The sequence below is a fragment of the Euprymna scolopes genome, chromosome 9, assembly GCF_053919585.1.
Source record: "Euprymna scolopes isolate OS-2025 chromosome 9, ASM5391958v1, whole genome shotgun sequence".
NCBI classification, from domain to species: domain Eukaryota; kingdom Metazoa; phylum Mollusca; class Cephalopoda; order Sepiida; family Sepiolidae; genus Euprymna; species Euprymna scolopes.
This window is the reverse complement of record NC_136490.1, coordinates 41768843-41785629: the sequence shown is the minus strand read 5'-3', so window position 1 is coordinate 41785629 and position 16787 is coordinate 41768843. Positions and strand designations below refer to the sequence as shown.

At 32.4% G+C, this 16787-nt stretch overlaps 1 protein-coding gene across 2 annotated transcripts in view; it reads right to left on the bottom strand.

The window, feature by feature from the left end:
• LOC145284527 (serine/threonine-protein kinase DCLK1-like) overlaps positions 1–16787 on the bottom strand; it is a 246236-nt gene that overhangs the window by 171110 nt on the left and 58339 nt on the right. For both annotated transcript variants that reach the window (XM_080133419.1, XM_080133420.1), the window contains exon 2: positions 7944–10575. In XM_080133419.1, the coding sequence (XP_079989545.1) occupies positions 7944–8334 (391 nt within the window). In that variant the 5' untranslated portion in view covers positions 8335–10575. The remainder of the gene's footprint in view (positions 1–7943; positions 10576–16787) is intronic.

Genomic DNA, 16787 nt, shown 5'->3' with positions numbered 1-16787 from the left:
CTATCTATCTATCTCTCTCTCTATATATATACATATATATATATATATATATATATATATATATATATATATATATATATATATATAGTCCATTTTCTGTAGAAAATTGACTCTGATTTATGAAAGTATGATAGGTTATGAAAAGGAAGGGTTGTAAAGAGATAGCTTCGAATTTGGGGGTATCAAAATCAAAGCAAAATATGATGAAAGTAAAAATAAAATAAATAAATCCCATAATTTATTATACCATACCTGTCCACACTGAAACACGTATCACAATATTCTGTGGATCTATATTAGAAACCTTGTTTAACTTTGTGACATATTTCCATTCTATGGAGGTCAGGCGCGAACGAACACTCCATAATTTTATTATACCATATTTCTTCAAACTGAAACATAATTATCAAAGTATACTTACGCAGATAGATATGAAAAGTCTTTATTAAAGTTTGTGCGTATTTCCATTCAATGGAGGCCAGGCGCGAAGACAGACCCCACAATTTTATTATACCATCCCTATTTAAGTTAAAACATACTTATCAAAGTATTATTATGTACATCTATATCAAAAACACTTGTAAACGTTTTTTTCTAATTTTTAAATTTTTTATTTTCATACTTTATGGACCAGGCGCGTATGCAGACCTCACAATTTTAATGAATCATCATTATGCCAGATCAAACATACCTATTCCTGTGTCTCGATACATCTTCTATCATTATATGTGATCAGGTTTCTATAATAATCAACCATATAGGAGCCTATTCGTGACCAGACACACACACACACACACACACACACACACACACACACACACACACACACACAGACGTTCAGCTTTATATTATAGAATATATATATATATATATATATATATATATATATATATATAGAGAGAGAGAGAGAGAGAGAGAGAGAGAGAGATGAGTATTGGCTGAAGAGAGCTTCATATGGATATCTAAACCGGTTCTAATTATCGGGCTTGAAACCGACGGTACTAATGACTTGTCTCATCTTAAACTTTCTGTACACAAAATACAATATATATATATATATATATATATATATATATATATATATATATATATATATGTATATGAGAAAAATAAAAACGAGAAAGCCGAATATTTTTAATGTGTTCATCGATTTCAACTTTATTCAAGGACGTTTTTAAAATGACTGATTTTCAGAAAAACATACAACTAATTATCTGTAGAAAGTCTTTGAATAAAGACTAAACATCAATGAACTATTTTCGGTTTTCCTTTTTGTACTTTTACTTGTATTTGATTATTACTTCTTTAATTATCATTAGACACACACACATACTTATATATATATATATATATATATATATATATATATATATATATATATATATATGACATTTTATCACCGTGATAAAAGCGTTGTTTAGGTTTAAATTTAAAATGCAAGTTTATTAAACCGATTCAACTTAGATTAACAAAAAGTAAACAAACATTTATTTGTTTATAAATGAAACATTTTGACATCATCGGTTCTTCTTCAAGATATAACTAATTTGTTTGTTGTTTATTTATTTATTTATTTTTTCAATATGGCACGATGCCACTAGAAAAATATCTTTGCGGTCTTTTTCAACTTTGGTTTTTAAATTTCCAAGCCAGGAGATTAGCGAGGTCGTGCGTGATAGGAAATACCACGTGGGAAAAAGAGGATGAAAAAAATGTTTTGATCTTGAAGAAGGCACGATGAAGCCGAAAAGTGGATTTATAAACAAATAAATGTGTGTTAAATAAAATGTACTGAATTGACTTATAAAATTTGCATTTGGAATTTAAACTTAAACAACGCTTTTATCACGAAAAAAAAAATTCATATTTCATTTCACGCGCGAATTCGCGTATCTCCTGGCTTGAAAATTTTAAAAACCTACTGTTGCGCAGGATTCTTTAAAGCGGAAATCGGAAGGATGGTATCATAGATCTAGTAAGTTGATCATATATATATATATATATATATATATATATATATATATATATATATATATATATATATATATATATATATATACATGATTACTTCATTTAATCACATAAATTAATATACATATATATAATTTTATGCGTAAATTTTTCAGTATTTACTTCAAGAGTGCTCAATACATAGGTAGAGCTAGGTAGTAAGTTATTGATATGTATATGGCAATTAAGCTACACAGAATGTTCCGCGTTTTATTCTCGTGAGAATTCGTCAGGTATAAGCTTACTTACTATATATATATGTATATACATATATATATATATATATATATATATATAGAAAGATAGATAGATAGATAGATAGACAGATAGATAGATAGATAGATAGATAGATAGATATCTGCACGTCCATAAAAATGAGGCGATAATGTATATGTAAGGGAAGAAATGTATATGTAATGGGGGGCAGCTATCTAAGACTTCGGGAAGCTAACTAATTAATTATCACTAAAATAATAACAAAACTATCAAATATATATATATATATATATATATATATATATATATATATATATATATATATATATATATACGGATGCACCGATAGAAAACATATCTTTTGGGCGCCATTTTACAACATGCCAGCTGAAAAAAAAAAAAGACCGCTCGGCGAATGGAAAAGATATTCAGGAAAATCGCAAGAAAGAATAACTGTCGTGTTCAATCAGACGTGCTTGAATATATATACATATACATATACATATATATATATATATATATATATATATATATATATATACATATATATGCATATATATATATATATATATATATATATAAATATACATATAATATATATAAATATACATAATAAATTGATATGGTTTTCTCTAAGAGTTCCGTGCATATGGATGTGAAACAATGGGGGGCGTTGGTCTCGAAAATCCTAGACTGCCTGTTCATCAAAGTAATTTAGAGAGAGACCGCTAGTCATTAATTCATTTCGGTGATCACCCTGAAAGCTTTACGTACTAGGTGACTTGGATCCGTGTTGGGCGCTAAAAAAAAGTCTTTTATTGATAAACCATATCTGATTTCTTTTGATTTAACAAAACCATTTTCGTTGTGAAAATAGCGGACGCCAAGGATTTGTGATGATTCATCGTTCTACTTTGTTCAGATTATTTTTTTGTTTTTTTATCTGCCATTATCAAAACATGAAAAGAAGGCATCGGTTGACTTAACTTGCTGAATAAATTCAATATACAAACAGCTACATATATGTCTGTCCATCTGTCTTCATATTTTCAAACTTTATCTTCTTCGAAACTAAAAGTCGCAGAGCAGCGCTAGAGGACTCATATGATTTGATTTTTTACGGGCCGTTCTTTTATGGGTCTTTAATTGGTTAAAATTGTTTTTAAGAGGCTTAAAATGAGTCAAAATTGACAAAATTGTTAAAAATGTTGTATATTCATCCTAGTTTATTTTTAATTTTTAATCTGCTTGTATGCGTGTCACGTTGGTATAGTGGTAACGTCACTATCTTTGAATGCTACAGTTTCGGTTTCGATTCTAGCTGATGGCACCTAAATACTGTTTTTTCACTTTTGAAATCACGACTCTATAATAATATATACGAAATCTAGACAAATTAAAATATCATATTTAAGCGTATTTTACGCCCGGGCAATAAAACGCTTTAAACTTGGAAAAATGCTACAGAAATGTGTGGAATGTATGGAATGTATGGAATGCTTCAGAGTGCTTTTGGACTATATTGCGTGAATCGAGCATCATTTTTTTTTTTTTGGCATAATAGATTCAAGAAAGATGAGGGATGATGAGAGCATCAGTTTTGGAGTGACATAAGAGATTCAAGGAAGGCAGGGATCTGTGAGGGATGATGAGAGGTGTGGAGGAGTAAGGAAGTCAGAACACCAGAGTTGATTGGCCAAATAAAGAATTTCATAGATAAAGACCGATGTGTGCCTATAGAAACAATAAATGCACATTTTGATGTCAGTGTGGGAACTGTACACACAATTATCGGCGGGAAACTGAGGATGCAGAAGAATTGCGCAAGGTTTAGTCAATATACCAGTCAACAACTCCATCCTTGTAACAGACTATTTGATCAAGATGGGCATCAAAAGAGATTCTCAATCTTCCTATAGTCCAAATTTCCTAATCCAGTTTCAATAAGAAGTTATTCTTTTTTTTTTCATTCTATTTTACTTCAGTCGAAGTCCTCAAAAATCAAGGAGCATCTTCCTAGGGGCTAACATTGATGACTATATGTGACAGATATTCGAACAGTCTATAGAATCCCATTAAATAATCAGTTAGTAAAGAAGTCAATGCCATTAATTTTCCTCTCCTCGGTTGACCAGTTAAATATGTTACAGCATTCTTTTCTTGCGGTCTCTTAGACTTTTTTTTTTTTACACAGTGATCACCACTTATCAAGGCCCGGAAGCCAATCAGGGATAAGGGTTATTGCAAGTACATTACGTTAGTGTGGAGATTTGATGAAGTGTTTACTTAAGGGGGCGGTTCATTAGGAATTTGTTAACATTGGACTTGAAGACATCTAAGTTGTAGTCCGGTGGGAAGCAAGCAGACGGAACAGAGTTCCACAGGCGTGCAGTTCTAAGAAAGAAGCTTTGTTCATGGAATCCACGTTTTGATTTAGGCACAGATAAAGAGTGGGGGAAATTTTTCACAGTGGATTCGGCTAGACTGGTGTTTTTCGTGAAAGATTGGCGAGGGGGGACCAGAGATTGGAGTTCAGACGAGCACCTGCCATGGAAATAACGATAAAACAAGGATAGGCTCGCAACGTCTCTTCTGTGGGAGAGAGGTTGCAGGGTAGAGAAAAGGGCATCCCCCACTAAGCCACGAAGGACAAGAATTCATCTACTCTGCTGGAGTATCCATTACGGCTGTTACTTGAGGTAAATACACCATTCCTCGAATAAGCCATACCGAGTAAATCTGAAGCAGCAAATACTGTGATATGGAATATTTATTCAAGGCTCACTTGTAGTCCAAAGTATCCTCATGTTATATTGTCCTAATAAACCTCTGTACAGAGAGATCTTAGACACACAACGACGGTGTCTAGTAGACATGTTTTGTGTGTTAGAATAGAAACAGTAAATAACGCTATATATATATATATAGCTAAATAAAATTGCTCACTACACTTGAGAGAGCAAATAAATCATGAATCATAATTTAGGAATTTAAAATTTGTGATTTGAAAATGTTAAATTTCAAATATAGAAATTTTATTGTATGCAAGACAAAGAATACAGTATAGTAAAATATATTTCCTTAACCCATGAGTTTTTGATGTTTATACATCTCCTCGGAGGAAAATATTTGCTAATATTTATATATATATATATATATATATATATATATATATATATATATACATATATATATATACATATATATATATACATATATATATAACAAAATATGTATAAGAAAATAGAACAATGAACTTACAAATAAAGAATACCTCACATTACTTTATTATAAACTAATTAAAAAATGAGTTATACAAGTCAAGCACTTTTCTCTCTTAACTATATCTATAGGATGTTAACTGATTAGTTTGAATTATTGAGTTAAGTAACAGTGAACCGCTTTAAACATTCTCAAGCACCGACGACCATGGTTAATAACACCACACGTGAGAGCTCACCATCATGACCCCTCGGCTTAACATTCACAGGAAACATGAATTGGAACAAATACAGAACAGTGCCAAGTAAGAAGGTGGGTTCCCTTTACCATGCTAGAAAATTACTAACACCTGACAGTATCCTATATCTCTATCATTTGAACATGCATGCAGTATTTTTCCCACATCTGGAGTGGTGCATCTATCTTTAATCTCTCCCTATTAAGCATGTCCAAATAAGACTCTCTGATCTAATTAGTCCTGCACTATTGGCATTGTCTCATTGCAGCAATTCTTGTGCTTGTTTAACGCGTATTTTAATGAGATATATTCTGACCAATTCGCAGCATGTGTACTTCTTTCGACGTGCATACCGATTAACCCGAGAAGCAGTAAAATCCCATTTTTTCACTGTTGACGTTCTTAGATGCCGGAAAGCCTTCTACTCTAATAGTTTCTTCTTACAGACTGTTAGACTTTGGAATTTCCTTCCTGTTCCTTGCTTCCCTTACTACACTAACCCGTAGAATTTTGAATGTAACGAGAACATTAATCTCGCTGTTCACCCCCCCCCCAAAATTGTCCCTTGTAGACATGATCCCAATTAGTAAGTAGCCCCTCATGTCCAAGTGGCAAATACCTCGTTTGGAGTAAAAGGAAAAAATAAAAAGAAAGTGTTTTTAGAAAAGATTTTAAAATATCTATATATTAATACTGTAGTTCCTTTAACATACATACATACATGATGATGATGATGATTGCAACGTCTTGTCAGACGAGTGCCACTTCCTCAGATACGAGCCCAAAAATGACTTCCATCGCCACAGGACCATTTTAATAGACAAATGCGTGAGGGAGTATCTATACACGGATGATGTTACAGAGTCCTAGCTTTGTACGACAGCTAAGTCTCTCTCTCGGTTCAAAATGTTGAGATCCAGCAACAAGCAAGAGCAAGATAGCCAGCAACAAGTTAAACTGCAGACCAGCTTAATACGGGTACTGGTCTCCCGCTTTATGGTTTTTTAAATTAGAGATCTGCTTCTCCTAGAAAGGTTGCCTTCACCACCCCATACATACATACATACATACATACATACATACATGATGATTGCAACGTCTTGTCAGACGAGTGCCACTCCCTCAGACACTTAAAGTTCATGAACCCAAAAATGACTTTTTTTTTAGTCCTATCGGTGAATTCACACGCTCACGCAGGCATGATACTGAATACGGTCATTGAGATCAATTATTACATGTGTCTAGCATTTCAAGCCTCAACGCGTCACAACTTTTCCATCGCCACGGGACCATTTTTATTGTTACATGCCTGAGGGAGTATCTATACACAGATGATGTGACAGAGTCTTAGCTTACATACATACATACATACATACATACATACATACATACATGTGTCACGGTTTCCAGATTATAAATTATTCGATCGGGAGATCCTATTTATTAAAAAGAAGGATAGAAAAATTAAATTAGTCTAATACATGCGCTAATTTAATATTCCTAGTATGTTATTACCGTTTATCCTTCATTTTAATAAATAGGATCTCCTGATCACCGCAGACACAAGGTAAAAAAAGAAAAATTAAATAAAAAAGTAATATCGCTTTTGGGTCGTCCGTGAAACCAAAATATACTTCTTGGTTTTCTGACTAGGATCCAAGGGTAATATCTATTCTGTATAAAAAATGATATATTGGTATCGTGAGTTTCCGTTCATGCCGGGCGCCCATTCAATGTAGATGTCACAGACTTCTATAAGGATATTGGAGATAAACTATAATAACCTGATACATTGTGACATTACATTAACCAGATTACTAAGATAAATAGGTTTACAGTTTTAACAAAAGGGCTACGATAATATCGTGGGTCCCCATTCACGCTGAATGTCCACAGAATGCTCAGCAGCAATATACAGTGTAACCCGGATATAAGATACTTATCTGGCCCCCTTACATCTTGTATATCCGGGTCACGCTATATCCGGGGGTTCTTTTATCCGGGTTACAGTGTACATTACCACATGCTATCAGTTGGGACCAGAAAAAAATGTATCTTATATCCGTTTTTCTTATATTATGGTATCTTATATCCGGGTCATGAAAGATGCTGCTGTGGAATTTCCATAAGTCCCGCTTGTATGTATGATTTCTGGTTCGGCCTGCACATCTAACAGTGTTACGTTCCATTTCCATGTTTTGTTATTAAGTAAAATGCCTGCCACGAAGAAAACAAATAAGTGTAAAAATGTACTCACATATCGACCATGGCTCCAACTCAAAGTTTCCATATTTAACAGGTTTGAAAGGCTCAAATCCGGCGCACACATAGGTTCTCCCGTCTTGTAACTCTTCAATGTTTTTAATGTTTTCACCGTTGAGAGGTGTGAAAATCTGCCTGACACCGTACGGCAGGTAGACGTTCTGCGGAAGCTTCTTGGTCAGATCGTTCAAAAGGTCGTTGAAGTTAAAATACCTGTTGGGCGTGATGAAAAGCTTTTTTCCCTTGAAGTATCGGTCGCCGTTGACGAAGAACTTCACCCTCCGTGGACGGCGAAGTTCGCTGTAGCGATCTTCGACGATATCTCGGTGTGCTTGAGAAGGGCCAATGTCTGCCAACTTGTTCGTGAACGGAGCCGCAACCGGCATTTTGAGTGCGCTGATGAAAGTTGAAAAGGATCCCCTGAATCTCTCTCTCTCTCTCTCTCTCTCTCTCTCTCTCTCTCTCTCTCTGTGTGTATATGTATATATATATTTATTTATTTGTGTGTGTATGTATACATTTCAGTGTTTTTTGTTTTTTGTTTTTGTTTTTCCAGTTTAGGTTTTCGTAATTTTTATTTTACAGAGAAAAACATATGCTTGTAGAGAGCTTGTAGGAGATAGTCACAAATGGTGCATTAGTGACAAAAATAAGAATAAGGCGGGAAATCCATTTCGGGCGCAACCAAATTAATATAAAAATGTACTAAAATTCAACGAGCGTAATTGGTTTAATTAAAAGAAATTATCAGTAATTTAAACGTTTCGCACGAGTCGTTATCAGCGATTTTTTGTTCATAAAACTAGTGGTTTTCCCTGGAATGTGAGTGACAGCAATTATTCTCAGATTTCCGAGTATTATTATTATTATTATTATTATTATTATTATTATTATTATTATTATTATTATTATTATTTACTCACGATGAATTTTCGCAGGGGGTATTAGTGATCATTCATGCAGAACATCAGGCGGTGTCCAAGTGACAGCAAGTCTCCTAAACATTCTTGTACACTATGTTTCTTTTGATAACCGTTCAAAATCAATTTTTGTTCCCGCAACAGCTGTTTATCATTGATTTTTCTCTGTTGTTGCCTTTCTCCGAAATCTGAGTGGCAAGAAGTTCGCTCAATATTCTATCATCATTATTATTATTGTTGTTGTTGTTTTCGTAGTAGTAGTAGTAGTAGTAGTAGTAGTAGTAGTAGTAGTAGGATGAGGAATAAGACGACGACACTTATCTCCAGTTCTGTGGTATTCCAATGCGCACTTTACACTTATATAGCGACTATTTTTTTTTTCAGCTTAGAAACACGTCCTTTTTTAGTATGTGAGCTGTTGCAAGCATGCTCGAAAACATGGGTTCCCAATGATGTAAAATTATTTAATTTCTAATTTCAGATGTTTGCGTTCTTAGGGTGCCAATTAATAGTTTGGTTCAGGTTCCGTGAATTAACTTGATCACCATTATTAGTAGTATTAGTATTAGCAGTAGTAGTAGTAGTCACATATGCAGTCTCTCTTGCTAGATGTATTCATATGTGTAGATCCGATGCTTAATAATTTCAAATGCTGTTGTTTTTTTTTTGTTTTTTTATATATATATGTGTTCTTTTAGTATACATCGATTTCTCGTCATGTCTCTGCAAACACGCGATAGAAAAAAAAATATACACGTGTATTCAAACGCTTACGCATTGACGTAAATGGATGTGACTGTGTAGTCCGGCCACGATTTTATTATTTATGTAGTTTCCTCCTATTTACGAAAACCCCTTTTCTTAAAAAGAGTTAATCCTCTTACAATGTCCAAGCGAGAGAGGTTCCGTTAAATGTCATCACTGTACAAGCAAAGTGATAAAAATATAAGAGTTGGAGATGATTACGGCGATTCTTTGTTCTTTTTTTTTTAATTGTTTATTCGCCGTAACCGAGAACAATTGTATTTATTTCCATCTATAATTAAAGGTTTATTTTTATGTACCTTTTGTTGTTACGATGATGTAATTGTGTCTTAACGTCTTACGTTATGCAGAAACATATATATATGTGTGTGTGTGTGTGTGTGTGTAACTATTTTTGTATTCATATATGTGTGTGTGTGTGTTTATTTATGTCCATATATTTCGAGCCCATGCCTTTGAGGTATGCATATCTGTGTCCGAAGAGTGCATTTATTACAGTTCTATAAATATCCTCCGATATACTGCTTTGTTTTATTACGAGATTCTAGTTCTATTTAAAAATCAAAAAATCAAAAAACAAACGATTCTAAAAAAAAGTCATTTATAAGTAATTGAATCGAGTTACCTGTTTTTTTTTTTTTTTTTTTTTTTTTAAATAGGTATGTTTGTGTATTATGTAGCGTTTGTGTTTGCGTTAATAGGAGGAAACCATATGGCCGCTGCCTCTAGGTGTAACAAAGGCGATTTCCCATGCATCTGCACGGGAGAGTTCGGACGTGAGAACACATGTGCGTACACACCTGCAAGTATATTGAAACGTAAATCCTTGAAATGAGTTTGTTTACATTTTTCTCGTATCCGTCAGGCTGGTTTTCTTTTCATTTTGCCTAGTGTCATCCTCTTCGTCATTCAGCGCGTCTTCCACTGGGCATTACGTGAGATCTGGAAAAAATGAATTGTATCAATAAGATAGATTATATATATATAATTATATATATAATTATATATATATATATATATTTATTTATTTCTGTAGAAATATATATTCTTATAATATATACCAATCCTTATTTAAGAAGCTCAATGTAATTACAGAGCAATATAATGAATAAATGCCAAAAAACTATATTCCAAAATTCATGTTAACCATCTTATAATTTATTCCTTTCATTCAGTTGGCATGTACAATTCAATCAAATTGTAAATATCAACCTAATTAAAGGAATAAATTATAAGATCGTCAACATCATGAATTTGGAATATAGTTTTTTATCATTTATTCACTATATATATATATATTATTATTATTATTATTATTATTAGTAGTAGTAGTAGTAGTAGTTTTTCTTTTTGGAAAAAGAAAGCGAGCAGAGTGCTCAATTATAAGGAAAATCCAAAAATAAGAGCGTATTATTTTGATTTTGTTTTAAAAAAGTTTTAGATGAGATAAGCCACTGGTACCGTCGGTTTCAAACCACATAATTAGGAATCGTTTTGATACCTATAACAAGCTCTCTTCAGCCAATACTCATCTAACTTCAGCCAATACTCATGACGGTACCAATGATTTATCCATCTAAAACTGTCTGTAAACAAAATATAATATATATATATATATATATATATATATATATATATATATATATATATATATATATATATATATATATATATATATATATATATGGGGTGTGTTTTACTGGCGGCGAAATTTAAATTAAAATAAACCACAGAAAAATATTTTTATATACATATGATCCAAAGATTTATTATACGTTTCCTTTTTTTTCAATTTTATTACTGGCCTGACTATAATTTAAATTTTATATTATCATCTCAAATATATAATTTATATTATCATATCAAGTATTAAAATCATCATTATCCTATTCATAATATGTAGCATCAATTATTACTACTAGCTGAACCTGTGGAATTTCAACGGAATGAGAAATATATTGAATCAATAAATGTTTTGATAAACCTGGTATTTTTCGGGACAAGGCAAAAAATAAATTTTTGGGGATAGAAAAACTCATAACACGCAGCAAATATGAGTTTATTATCTTCTTTTGCCCTCTTTCTTAAGAATGTTTTTTTTTACATAGGCATTATCAAGGCCCAGATGACACTCGAGGATAAGGGTTAAAGAGTGTACAGTAGTCAATTGGACAATATAATAATCGTTAGTAATGGAAATTCGGTAAATTTGTTTACTTAAGTGGAACGACTCATCAAGAACTTGTTTACGTTGGACTTGAAGACAATCAAATTGAAGTCAGCTGGAAAGCAGGAAAACGGAGGACAGCTCCACAAGCGTGCAGTTCTAAGAAAGAAGCGTTGCTCCTGGAACCTACGTTTAGGTTTAGGCACAGATAAAGAGTAGGGGAAATTATTGATGTTGTTTACAGCTAGACGAGTGTTTCTTGTGAAAGTTTGGCGAAGGGGGAGAATAGATTCCGTGAGAAAGAGGTTGCAGGGAAGAGAAAAGGACATTTCCACGAGGCTCGAAGTCTATTTTGAACTCTATCAAGGCAGGATAAGTCCTTTTTAACAGTTCCTGTCCAGATGTGGCAACAGTACTCCATCCTTATATATTCTCTATTTTACATAACATTTCGCTGATTTTTTTCTTGGGTGAAGAACTGATGCACATCGAAATTACTACGAGTTTCTTTCTCACACCATTGTATCAATGATCATATATTATTATAATGATATTCGAAAACGAGGCCACATTAAAGGGAGATTATTCTCATATTTTTGTTTCGTGTTCCTTCTTAAAGCAGTTTGCCTTTAAAAATAGTATTTGGCTTTTATTCAAAGCGTAACGTACGAATTAACCAAGGAAGGCAGAAGGAGAATAACATATAAATTGTTTGAGTCAACAGCTCAGTTATACATTTATATACAGCGTTATCTTATACACAATAATTATTTTAAAAGAACGAGAGTTTCTGCAAATCAATTCCAACTAGTTGTGTTATTAATTTTTTGAGCTTTAATAATTTTATCCTGACTTGGTTCTATTATACATTACTTGAGGTTTGGTACAGTAAAGAAAGAAAGTATAAGTGTAATGTTGAAAAGTCTGTTGTATTTATGTGCTGCATTGAAGAGGTTTTCAATAATTAATTCTACGCTATCATTTATTTTTTGCAAAAGGCGGATTGAACCAAATAATGTTACGCCTTCTATTTTTCCTAAATGTATTCACTGAGTTCATTTGTTTATAATTATCTATTTTTGCATCACGTTGTTTATTGTTTTTATTATGTTTAGCCATTTATTATTCTATATGCCTGATCATATTATTATTCTATGTTATTGCGGAAGCTAATACTTTCATTGTAATTTGCATATTTAAGTGCGGCATTGTAAATTTCAGAGCACTCACCAAGTACTTAGATAAAATGTTGGATTTCTTCTTAGAAACGATCTATAATATTGAGTCTATAATTGAATTACGGTGGTTTGAATTTCTACGCACGTAATACAGGGTTTGGTTTAGTTCAAACGTTGTTTGTATTATTTGGATTAATCAGACTATTTTTCTCATCTTTAAGATTATCTGCAAAAAGTTTCGGTCGATGCAACCCTCGACCTTCTTCAGGTATATAAGTTACCATGTTTGGCAAAGGCGAAAAAGGGGGTAACTCTATACTTCCGAAGTTTCGTATCTTTGGATCTAGTTTAAGTAAATTTACAAATCTAATATATAAATGACTATACGTCTGTCTGTCTGTCTCCATATTTTCAAATTCTATCTCTTCTGAAACTAAAAGTCGTAGAGAGGCACTAAGGGCCTCAAAGGGTTGGATTTTTATGGATCGTTCTCTTATGGGTCTTTAGCCAGTTAAAATAGCTTTTAAGGGGTCAAAGTGGGTTAAAATTGAAAAAATCGTTATACATTTTGTACATTTATCTTACTTTATTTAATTTTTAATGTTTAATCAGTTCATATGCATGTTACGTTGGTACAGTGGTAACGTCACCAGTTTTGAATGCTACAGGTACGGTTTCGATTCTAACTGATCGCACCCAAATACGTTTTTTGTTTTTGTTTTTTTGCTTTTGAAATCACGACTCTATAAAAATATATACGAAATCTGGATATATTAAAATATCATATTTAAACGTATTTTACGCCCAGGCAAAGTCGGGCGCCCACGCGCCACTAGTAAAATATAAAGTCAATAAAATTACAAAGCAAAGCGCTAGGAGATATTATTTCTAAATCGCTAATGACTAAACCTTAGATCTATTAATCAACTGTAAGCGCTTAGAAATCTAAATTTACGAAACAAGATGGTTGCCGGTGAGATATAATGCTAAATGCTTTGCTAGAAGGTGAATCTAAGAAGTTAACCATCTTTTATTGTATTAATATTTATTGTTATTTTTAATCCATATTTCTTGAAGCGTTTATGCAATCTTTTCGTATATTCTATTAGTAGCAGTATAACTCTGTAGAGGAGTGGACATTGAGTTTACTTTTGAAAACCTCGTAAATATCTTTGTTTCTGGGAAAAATCTATTCATATACAACTTATCATTTGTTAGACTTTTTTTCACCTTGGAGTTGTACTTTTAGCTCCTTACATCAAGTGGCTTTATACCTTGTTGGGAGAATTTTTCTATAAAGAATGTAGATTTTATCGTAAACTCTCCGATTTAAAATGTAAAATACGATGTCTAAAATATGATAAAACATGCTGTGTTTCTGTTATCAGATATCTATGAAATTAAGAAAAATGAAATTAATTTTACATACGTACATATTAATTAGTTATTAATGATATTATATATATATATATATATATATATATATATATATATATATATATACATAAAACAGTAATAAAAATTGAACATTGCAAATGAAAAGTAGATTCACTTACACGTTTCCATCTCTTGGAAACATTTCAAATGAACTACGAAAATACTCTTTTTACATCTCCAACACATCTTGAACATATTCTTAGCATTTTAAATGATTTCTGAAGAGGACGCTTCACAGAACGTCTGAAACGCGTTAAAAACGATTTCAATGATGGGCTGAGAGTGTTTTTTTATGCAGCAGATGAAGCGGACGGGAATTTGGGTCCTTCCCCGACAACCAGGGTTCAGATATAGGCTTGCCTTTAATAAAACAATTGAAGCTTCAAATCCATCTTGTTGTTATCGATGAATTTGTCTGCAGTGACCACTTCCCAATGAGATGGAGACCAGCGTCCAAGAAGGCATCATCCGCTGGACAAGACAAGCAGGTATGTACGCATGATGTTATTTGCGCATACACATCGATACCTTCTAAGGCAAGAAACTGTGTAGGATAAGAGCATGCATACACACCTATATATGTAAGAAGAAAGACTCTTAAAGGTAGCCTTAGAAGTAAAAGCAATCGTAAAAGAGAATAGCCACAGGGACGTTTAATAAGTAGAAGTAAATAAATAATAAACAGGATAGAACTGTTTACGGTAACACACACACACACACACACACACACACACACACACACACACACACACACACATATATAAGTAAGGTTGGTATGAACATCTTTATTGTGCTTATATAATAGTGCTCATTAATCCAAATTAAAATTATCGTCTTAGAACATGCAAACCGTAAAGTGTTCTATAATCCGACATAAACCGATTCTATTGACATCGAGTGTAAAGTTCAAATACAGAATCATGATTACCGGGACATTAAACAGTTATACAAACTTAGTATAAGAAAACGTGTTACACTAATGTAATTACAACTTAATTAAAATCCGCTCATTCAACTTATATTCCCGATCGGGAATATAAGTTGAATGAGTGAGTCAAATAAGAGGATAATTGATACTGATTACTCTTTATTATTGGAAATGCGATTCCGTGTGAATCGTGTATAAAATTAAATGAATCATAAGTCATTACCATAACGATGGATCATCTGAGTAAAACGACGTTGACATGTAAAAATGAACTAACATCTATTTATATCCGGGCAGCTAGAAAAAGCATCTGAATTCTTAATATAATAGTGGTAGATAATCTATTTTCATATATATATATATATATATATATATATATATATATATATATATATATATATATATATATATGTATGTATATATATATATATATATATATATATATATAAGTGAAAGTGTCTGTCTGCGTCTGTCTGTGTGTCTGTGTACATTTACCTACGCAATAACTCTGTCAATTTTTAGTCTACAGACTCCAAATTTGATATACAGGCTACTGAGATTTGGGAAAATCGGTGCGATCAGTTTTTGGCCAGAAATTTGTCGATTAAGGGTTCAAAGTTCAACGATTTGACCTTTGAGAACTCTACCAAATTCCTCCGACAATTTCGGGTCTAGACACTTAAAAGTTGAGCCCAAAACAATAAATTTTAAGGGGTCATAATAGAGGTCAAAGTTAAAAAAATTAGTCGTTTTCTTTTTTCTTTTTTGCTCAACATACACCTACAAATACTCGGGCAACGCCGGACACCCATGCTAGTATATATATATATATATATATATATATATATATATATATATATATATATATACGTAAAGCCAGAATTATCACTCATAAATGACCAAATAATTGCTTATTTAATAGATATGGATGGTAAACAACAAAAATGTTTTCCAATTTTCCCCAAAACGTTTCGTATTCAAAACATTGTTTAAAAAAACTGAAGAATTATTATTTGAACATTTTATGTGTGTGTGTATATATATATATATATATATATATATATATATATATATATATATATATATATATATATATATATATATATATATATATATATATATATATAAAAGGTGGAACAATAAATTTGTCGCCATAAACAAAATAACACTACGGATTTTTAAAAAATAGTATTGGAAAAATCAACTTAGATAACTTGATAATGTTCTAGACCTGATATCCATTCAATGTAACTGTATACATCCTCGATAAGGAAGCATGCCTTTTTTACAAGCGCTGGCGATCACTTTGGTTTTGGTATTGTTGGAGACCATATTGGTGATGTTCTCGACATATGACCAAACGAAGTAGTCCAGCGGGGTCAGGTCGGGGAAGAGGGGAACAGTGAAAGGAGGTTACAAAGTCTTAGCACATCTTCTGAAGCCA